At 43.1% G+C, this 10,000-nt stretch overlaps 1 protein-coding gene across 1 annotated transcript in view; it reads left to right on the top strand.

Moving 5' to 3' along the window:
- LOC134097393 (MAM domain-containing glycosylphosphatidylinositol anchor protein 2-like) overlaps positions 1-10,000 on the top strand; it is a 197,724-nt gene that overhangs the window by 73,133 nt on the left and 114,591 nt on the right. Inside the window, exon 3 of the mRNA XM_062550274.1 lies at positions 4,421-4,595. Coding sequence (XP_062406258.1) covers positions 4,421-4,595 — 175 coding nt within the window. The remainder of the gene's footprint in view (positions 1-4,420; positions 4,596-10,000) is intronic.

Raw genomic sequence — 10,000 nt, 5'->3', positions numbered from 1 at the left:
CACACACACACACACACACACACAAATCATTTGAAATAGTACCAAGCACTTCAGACAGACACACAGTGGAAGGGGTATGATAAGGAGTATAAGCTGAGAGTGTGTTTAATTCTGCTGGGGTCCAGGCCCAGAGATGGCACTGGGCGCACTTCGGGACAGCCATGCTAGATACAGAACCCCCTCCTTCCTCTCCTCCCTCACTTTCTGTCTGTCTTCCTCCTCTCTTACCATCTCTCTCTCTCACCATCTCTCTCTCTACAGTATCTCTCTCTCTCTCTCTCTCTTTCTCTCACCATCTCTCTTTCAAATTTCCCAAAACATCAAATGATGATTTATTGTCACGTATGAATAATGTTATTGCTTTCAAAGCTACAGGTAAAGCATGTTACAGTAGATATCGCATTTCCATTAATATTCATTGAAAGAGAGAGAGAAAAAAGGCAGTAATAACTTCAGCAATAACAGACATTCAGCAGTAGAGCATATAGAACTCCTTATTCTCTCTCCCCTCCTCTCTCTCTCTACTCCCCAACTCTTTCTTCATCTCTCTCTCCCTCCTTCACTCCCCAACTCTCATTCTCTTTCTTCATTTCTCTCTTCCTCGCTCCCCAACTCTCATTCTCTTTCTTCATCTCTCTCTCCCTCGCTCTCCAACTCTCATTCTCTTTCTTCATCTCTCAATCCAATTAAATTCAATTCAGTGTGCTTTATTGGCATGACAAGGTCACTCATATTGACAGCAGGTATTATGCAATAAATGCAGTATATGATAGTGTATTTGTGTGTGTGTGTGTGTGTGTGTGTGTGTGTGTGTGTGTGTGTGTGTGTGTGTGTGTGTGTGTGTGTGTGTCTGAGTGTTTTTGCACACATAATATGCTCATGTGTGTGTCTGAGTGTTTTTTTTTTGTGTGTGTGTGTAGGTCACTCATTGTCCCTCAGGTTGTGGCATGTTGATACATATGTCGCAGCAAGATATGTCCTGTCTCCATCTTCTAATAGTATCTTTCATTTTGATACGTCAAATTTGGCATTTCTGATTAAATTTGTTCAAGAAAAGAGAGGGAGTGAATGCCGTTCACCCTGTTACGAGTTCATGAACCACTGAAATGATTTTGGAAACATTATTTTAAGGTACTAAAGACTCTTTGGTGTTCCTTTAAATTCAGCTGACAAGACACCCCTCATCCATAGGGGTAAGGGGCTTTTGAGTGAAGGGTGTCTTGTCGCTTGTTGGCTAGATTTAAGGCGATTTAAAAAATGGAGCGCTCTTTTGTTGATGTTAATGGTTAGTGGGTATCTACCTAATTCTGCCCTACATGCATTTGTTGGTGTTTTTTTCTCTGTACTGTACTGTACATAATGTATTTCCAGAATTCTGCATGTAGGGATTCTATGGTGTGTTTGTCCCAATGAGTATAGCTATGAGTGGACCCCATTCCTCACTGCATACAGTGCAATGGGCTGGGCTTTTTTTTATTTTAATTGCATTCAGGGCTCTTCCAGCTTTTTCCTTTAGTGCATTCATTGTTAAAACTCTATGCTGTCATTGTTATACCTACAGTAGGTATAATTCATGGTGAGGGGGATGATACAATGTTTTGTTTCTTAAATTGGTGTTTGTTTTTCTTGGCATTTGGGGCGTTTTTGGAAAATCACAACATTTGTTTTGTATAGATGTATCTCTAGAGTCCAGGTCTTACAGTACTTTTCTACTCTGTCTAGCGGCAGTTGTAGACCTTCTTCAGTAGCAGATCGTAGAACCAGGTCATCAGCAAAAACATTGACCTCTCTATCTAGGAGGGAGAGGCCAAGAGCGAGACATTGATCTAACTGGATAGCAGATTTTTGTTTAAATTATATATATACTGTATATATATATATATATATATATATATATATATATATATATATATATATATATATATATCACATTTCACATAAATCACATAATCACATTTTAACAGCACATCTGTTCTTCAAATACATGGATTTAATTAGGTCGTACACTTTACCCCCTATTCCACAGTTTAGTAGTCTAGAATAGAGAACTTCATGGCCAAACACAATCAATCGCCTTTTTAAAATCAATGAAACAAGCAAATATATTTGGTGTATGTGTTTATTAATTAAGATGTTCTTTCTCTCTCTCTCTCTTTCTCTATCTCTCACTTCCCAACTTCTTTTTCATCTCTCTATGCTGGTCTGTCTCTCCCCCTCTCTCCCCACTGTTTTCCAGCCTGGTCCGTTCTCATAACTAATTAAAGTCTGTCTGTTCTGCTCCATAAACAAACTGTCTTCCGAGGCTTCACATCCATATGTACTTTGTATTGACTCAAATTACTTTGCATTGATTGCGGCCTTGTTGGGCTGTTTTGCAAGAGGAGTTTGTTACGTAATTCTCTGACGTGTTGGCTACCTTTCAAATTTCCATTACTCTCTCTCTCTCTCTCTCTCTCTCTATCACTTGGGTTGAAAAGCCTTTGAACTAACTGTTGCATTTTAAGGCAGAGCTGAAGACGAATAATAATAATAATAAAAAAATCTATCAAGTGCAAGTGAGGAAATCACAGATTCATTCTGCCTGAACAAATACTATCTGGTACAGGCAGAAAGTCAGTTTTCTCACCATCATTCAATATCTCTAGATGCTACTGCCGAGATGAGATGCACTCTCTCTCACACAAGATGAATGATTGGGGTCGCCAATGTTTTGTGACATCAAAATAGGGTCACCTGCCAGAAAAAGGTGGGGAACCCATGGCCTATACACAGGTGTAGTGGTGCAACGGAGAGCTATAGAAGTGGCCAGCTCAGGTTCAAGTCCAAAGTGCCACAAGTCTCTGTAAGCTGCTTTGGATACAAGTGTCTACTGAATACATATTACCTTTGCATACTGTACATACCCTCTAAACAACCAGGAGGACCATTATCAGTACACTGAAATGTAAAGAAAAATGGACGTACTGGAGTCAGAAAGATGTGCCAACAACCTGGAGGTGTGTACAGTACACTCGTTCAGAGAGATGTATCGATGACCAATGATGAGGCCTCTGCTCCTTTCAGTACATTCTTGCACATTTCAGAGTTCTAAACCATATACTTATCAGCACTGCCACCAGCAATCATCAACAACAATCAAATTAACCAGAGATGGGTGTGCAGTGTATATAGTTTGACAGCTGATGTTCATTTGAAACAAATCAGATTGAACAGAGATGACAAAGTATATTATGTTATTTCTACTTACAGTCAACCTGGCAGTCATCTATGGTATCACTACAGTCACATTCAAAGGAGATCTATCTCTTTTTTCTGTTGTTTTTTTTTTAGAAAGGGGAGAGAGACTCAAGTGTTTGTTCTATTTCAGCTTAAGCTGACATCATTGAACTTTCCCCCCCCCCCCATAAGATTTCATCTGAAATCTTTTTCATTCTTATGAAGTGCTTCACTATGGTAATCTTCCACAGCGTCAGAAAACCTTGTCCTGATGTAATGTCATTTTGAGTTTGACATTATATCAAAACACATTAAGGCAGAAAAAAAGACTATTAATTCATTCCTGTTTTTCAGCAGTGCGTAAAGATGATCTACGTTGTTATATGCGCCGTTAAATTTAGCCTTCCGTCTCTCATCCTGCCATTGGACATGTTCATTCTGGTAATAGCAATCACTTCAGCTACGCTGTCAGACTTCTGTGGGAGTGACTGAGGTCAATATCCTAACAAGGCTAAAGAACACTTTGAAAAGTACGGTAGGAATTCACAGAGCGAAGAGAACAGGTCTCTGCCTCAATTCTCAGCAAAAACTTTAGAAAAGACCCACTATGTATGCAGTGCTCATTGCCCGTGTAAGACAGATGGGGTTGCTTTTAAGGGGAATGACAGCTCCTTTGTGAAATGGCCAGGTTGAATTAAAGCCTCTTTTACATGTGCTCAGTAATGTAATTTGGGGGCTAATTTGAGGAAATCAAATGATGAATTCTAACACCTGTTCCGAACAAAGCAGTCCACTCGGCCAGGCAAAACTGGCCATTGCTCCTCTTGTCTACGGTTAAAGGCTTTAGCGCAGTAAAGCCCTCTGCGTTTGGCATGCACTTGGCACCAAACCAGTTGGTAGAGTCTCTGTGTGTGTGTGTGTGTGTGTGTGTGTGTGTGTGTGTGGTTGTGCAGCAGATTCAGGTTTGCTCTGCTCTGGCTCGTGTCGAGTCCGAAAGGCACTCTAATGATCTTGTGTCCCCGGCCTTGCGAGGGTGCGCATTAAATGTGTTGATGTTTTTGTGTGTGTGTCTTTCTTTCTGTGCGTGTGGGTGGGTGGGAGAGAAGACTGTGTGTGTGTGTGTGTATGTGTGTGTGCGTGTGTAGGGGTACATGTGCATGGTTCCAAGCCTCATCACGTGTCTCCTGTCTTGCCCTCTCTGCAGATCCGGTGGACGAAGACGGCGGGCAGCGTGTCGGACCGCTTCCAGGACTCCAGCGTGTTCAACGAGACGCTGCACATCGCCAAAATCCAGCGACACCAAGGCGGACGCTACTACTGCAAGGCCGAGAATGGGCTGGGCTCACCGGCCATCAAGTCCATCCGTGTGGACGTCTACTGTAAGTGACCCACCCATCACACCCATACTGAAATGACCTCAGTAGTTTACAACCAACCACGGTCCCCAAGAATCGATGCTTTTGTGTCATATTGACAGACTATTAACAATATCAACAACGCACGCACGCACGCATGCATGCACGCACCCACCCACCCACCACACACACACACACACACACACACACACACACAACATAAATGGCATACAAATAGTATTAGTTGAGTGAATGCTGCCTAAGCCATATGAAAAAAAACATTTAGTGTCCAAAGGCTTTTTGAAGGTGAATGCCACTGGGAGACACTCTATTAACGGCCCTTTTACTTAGAGTTAAGCTACTGCTTTATGAAATCCTTCAATAGAAAACCATTTGACAGTGAACATTAGTTGTGTTATTGTAACTGTTGATGTTAGTAGTAGTAATAAAGTGTAATGCATATAGAGCATGTTGATGAAGTTTTACTAGTCCTCCCTTTTGCACGTGATATAGTAGACCACCATACCCTGATAAAAAGACTTTATGACTGGGTAGGCATAACAGGTACTGCTCTAGTCTAGACTGGTTTACTTCCTACCGTTCATCGTCTCCATTGGTTACGTTGTATCCAACTCCTCTCCATTATCATGTGCTGTCCCCCAGGGCTCAATCCTGGGGCCCTTACTTTTCTTGATTTATATGTTGCCACCAGAACAGATTATTAACAATTTTAATATCGCATGCCATCCTGCTCCATTCCTCATGCAAGCCCACTGGGACAGACAAATGATCTAGCCTAGTTAAGTCTCCTAGAGCCACCAGGGACTGGCCAGCAGATAACATTCTACAGCTAATTGCTGACAAGACAGAGGTCCTTATTATGGCTCCCGAACTTTAAGTCCTCACCATCAACCTGGGAACTCTATCTTCTGTTGCCCATCCAAACCTGTATGAAGGTGTTGCATTTGACCAGTCACTAGAATCTGACAGCCATGTAAATCAGATAGCCAAGTCATGCTTTTCTTTTTCATTTTGAGATCAAATTGATATCAGCAGTGTCCTATACAGGGCTAATTCAGTACATGCTCTCGTCTCCTCCCACTTAGACAAGTGCAATTAACTCTTCTCATCATTCACTAAGACTGCTATAGACCATCTACGGAGCATCCAAAATGCTGTTGCAAGACTGCTCACCAAGTCAAATCAATACCCCCTACTCATGTCACTCAGCTAGCTCCCAGTAACTTCATTGATCCTAGCAATCTTAGTGATCCTAGCTAAAAAAACTTATGCTGAAACATACCAATATTCTTGGCCAATTTGCAGCATAGGATGCAATCAATACTCAGATACTGTGTCCAACACATCTTGTGTATTAATAGAATGGGTTTGTTTGGTGCCTTGCAAGCAATGTTGGAGAGACATGCCGGCCAAATGGATTCATGTAAATGACAGAAAGATTCGAGTTTTCTTTCTGTCAAATCAGCCACAGGGAGGAGTCTTGGTGTCTGAAAGAGGCCTGACTCTTCACCTCAGCTCAGTAATTAAATGCATCCCATTCTCCCTGGGCGTGACCCTGTTGTCAGATGCTATGGTGCGCACATCTCGTTAACCACCGAAGACGCAACAATCTCGCTTCTCGTGTGAAATAAAGACGCCCACAGCAGTGCTGTCTCGGGTCCGATGGTATTCCTCCTCTCATTTTCCGATGCCTAATTAATTCCCAGCACGGCCGAGATGTCAGCCGTGCAGGAAGCAGAAAGCTAAGCTTTGATTCCCGTTCTGCCTAGCCTCCCTGCCCTCCTCTCTCCTCTCTCCTGCTCTCCTCTGTTCTCCCTCTCCTCCCCTGGGCTCTTTTCTGCTCGCTGGGTTACTAAGGACCGAGATGCTTTCATCCAGCCTCCGAGAGGCAGCGTTGCATGTCAATCAAACTCCATCTGGTTGTCATAGCGCGAACAGGCTGTGCCCTGTTAGCTCACAGCTACACTGGCTCCTGTGTTATCTTAGCAGGCCCCTAGAAAGCTCACAGGTACACGTTGGGTCGGCCCTGATTGACAGACAAAAGCTTGTCAGGATGCTAAAATGTCTTGGTTTATACCAACCACTATGAAAGTGTCCCGCTTGTCAGCGATTGCATAGCCAATGTGGTCTTATTATAGCCCAGTCATTAACTAAACCCATCTAGAGAGACTACTGTATGATTTTGACAATATGTGTGTGTGTGTGTGTGTGTGTGTGTGTGTGTGTGTGTGTGTGTATGTGTGTGTGTGCAGACATCCCAAGTCTCCCGGAAGTTCCGGGAGTCTCCCGCATATTAATAGCGACTCACTGATGCCCGCAAATTACTTAAAATCTCCCGGAATCTAGAGCGAGAGGGCAAGATCGCGCACACACGACACAGACTGTGCTCAAAACCGCGCACCGCATCTGTGTAGCGCGCACACGACAGAGAGGCAGAGCAAGAGACTGTTCATGTGTGTGATAGTGTGCGTGTGTCTCATGAAGCATCCTGATTGGCATGTTTCGGTAAGTCAACCAATCAATTTCCAGTGTGGGCGGGATTATATCTCTTCTCCCGAACCGTATCAATAGGTTTCATTTCAAGTGCATGTTATTCAGGCCAGCTAGTTGCCAGGGCTACATGAAAACAACAAACTCCTTAGACCTGTTTAAAGTTGCAATGGAATAAGAATAAAAGCCGTTTACATTAATAGTATAAGTAGCCCATAAAGTAATCTACATATTCTTACATGATTAGAAGTGCATTGGGCTATAGCCTGTATTGCCTTGTCTTCCTCTTTTTTTTTTTTTTTTGCGGGGGGGGGATGCCTGGTGTGTGTGTGTGTGTGTGTGTGTGTGTGTGTGTGTGTGTGTGTGTGTGTGTGTGATCTTTGCAGCCAATGTTACAGTGTATCTTTGTAAACATTGTTGCAATGCCTCTTCATATCTGCCTTGTTTCAATGGCTATAGCTTTACTATGACATAATATGCTGAGGTGAAACTCATCATTCTCAAAATAACCTATGGCTGTGAGTTAAATGTTTTCATGCATGTCTGGATGATGGGTGAGGAATGTTCAGGAGACAAACAGACCATACACGCATGTTTTAGGCATAGGCTAGTTAAGTGCGTAGAACTTGTGCATTTACTTACATTTATTTATTTTTTTCCCCAGGGGACGGGTGACACTCCCAAACCCCCTCTGAGTTTTGGGCTAAACACAAAATTGAGCCTAATGTGTGTGTCTGTCTGACCTGGTGCATGTTCACGTTAAACGGTCACAAACAAAGTGTCCCAGTTTTAGTTACGAGAAATCTGGTCACCCTAGCTGGAGCCCTACGCAAGGTTTGACTTTATGAGTGTGTGTGTGTGTGTCTGTGTTTATATGTGTGTATGTGTGTGTGTGTGTGTGTGTGTGTGTGTGTGTGTGTGTGTGTGTGTGTGTGTGTGTGTGTGTGTGTGTGTGTGTGTGTGTGTGTGTGTGTGTGTGTGTGTGTGTGTGTATTTGTAGTGTTTATTGCAGTGATAATGCGCGTGACAAAAAGCAGCTAATGTAAAATCTGGCTGTATGCTAACGTCATTGTTGATTTAACAGAAACTGGCTAGCCACATGGATTAGTTCAGTCTCACAGCACATGTTGTTGACTTAGTGGTTGCTCATCACATCCAGCACCTGTCATGCTGCTAGTGTCTTCAGCTGGAGTTGTGGTACATGCCACACTCACGATAGGTTGTTATGATTGGCTGTTGCTTTTGAATAGAGAGGCGGTACTAATCCATTTGTTGGTAGTGGGCACACTTACTGACAGATTCTGACAGAAGTTTGTAAGTGGCGCCATATTCTGTCATTTTCCGCCCCTCGACAACCGCCTATGCAGTGTTGTGTCTTTTTTTTTAGTATTTTTGTTTCAAGCAGGCCAGGACTTAATTGCCTGTTAAGATGTTGCGCAGGACTCCAATTCCCGACACAACCAAGCTGCGCATAAAAGCGGCCAGAACCTTCGCGTCATTCTCTGACCTCTCTGTTTCCTCTGATTCCATGGTGCAAATGGACGTAGTCGTGTATGAGCCAGCAGTGTGAGAGACTCCTCCCTACTCAGCTCGAGACTGACGTCACACCTTCAGCGCTTAATTCAAATGGACTATACTTACCTTTTTTCTCCATAATAATAATAATAATAATTGTTTTTCAATAAAACCTTTGAAAATAACTTTCCTGTTCGTCCTCTGGAATCCGCTACATGCGGTGGCTCATGTGTTTTCTTAGCAGGCCTCGGTAAGCTTGCTGGTAGGATTCAGATATTTTTGCAGTGTCAAACAAGAACTGCGGTGTTTATAAAGTGGCTGAGTGTTGAGTGTGAAGTCTGTGAATGTCCATTTGCTAGTCACTCAGCCCTTAAAGAGCTGCTCCCTCATAAACTCATTCCTCCCCAGAGTGCCACTCATCTCTCTCCTGAAGGGCTGTGTGAGGACCCTGCCCCCAGCCAAATGGGTCTGTCCGCAGCCTGAACCGAGGCCCCTGCCTGGGCAGATTAGCAATGTTGACATGACTTTAGATGCTGATGCATGGCAGTGTCCTTGACAGTGTAGCCATCAATTCATGTGGTGCCATTATTGCTGTGCAGTGTTTATGTGCACATACTTGAGTACTAGTGTGTGTGTGTGTGTGTGTGTGTGTCCATGTATTTGTGTGTGTCTGTGTGTGTATGTGTGTGTGTGTTTGCACATGCATCTGTGATAGTAATTAAAACCAGGGCAGCTTGATCAGTGATCAGTTAGAGAGTGAGGTGTGTTTTCCATGAATGATGTTCACTGATCTATCCTTACTCTTCTTCTTCTTCTTCTGTAAAACTCCTAAAACGCTATTTGCTATCCTTCTTAGATTAGATTTCCATATTTTCTATTTACATATTATTTCCTATCACATGCATACTGCATACTAACAAATATTGAATTTTGGTATTGGCCTGATCAAGAAATTAGGCTATTAGCCTAACAGAAGAGTGTGTGTATGGCTGTGTGTGTGTATGCGTGAGTGTGTGTGGGCAGAATTGTATGAATGCAAGTACCCTAATCTGGACCCTGTAAAGTTTTCTCTCAAAAAAGACGCGCGCGTGTGTGTGTGTGTGTGTGTGTGGCGGCACGAGCGAACGCCACTGCACAACGCTAGATGCGCCCGCACCCGTCGTAACTGCCGGCGAAAACAAAATTTAAGCTGTAACTTGTGTTGAGATCCAAATAAAAGTATTACAATGTGTGTGTGTCTGTGTGTGTGTGTGTCTGTTTGTGTATGTACAGTATGTGTGTGTGTGTTTGTGTGTGGAGCAGCATGTTCTCCATCTGTCCAGCATGGGAGTGCTGCCTTAACTGTGCCCAAATTGTCCTGATCATTGAAATGTAATTCTCACCTGTTTAACCCTCTCATATCC

Source organism: Sardina pilchardus, chromosome 12, assembly GCF_963854185.1.
Source record: "Sardina pilchardus chromosome 12, fSarPil1.1, whole genome shotgun sequence".
Lineage (NCBI taxonomy): Eukaryota > Metazoa > Chordata > Actinopteri > Clupeiformes > Clupeidae > Sardina > Sardina pilchardus.
Note: the sequence above shows the minus strand (reverse complement) of the source record. Positions and strands in the feature narration are given on the sequence as shown.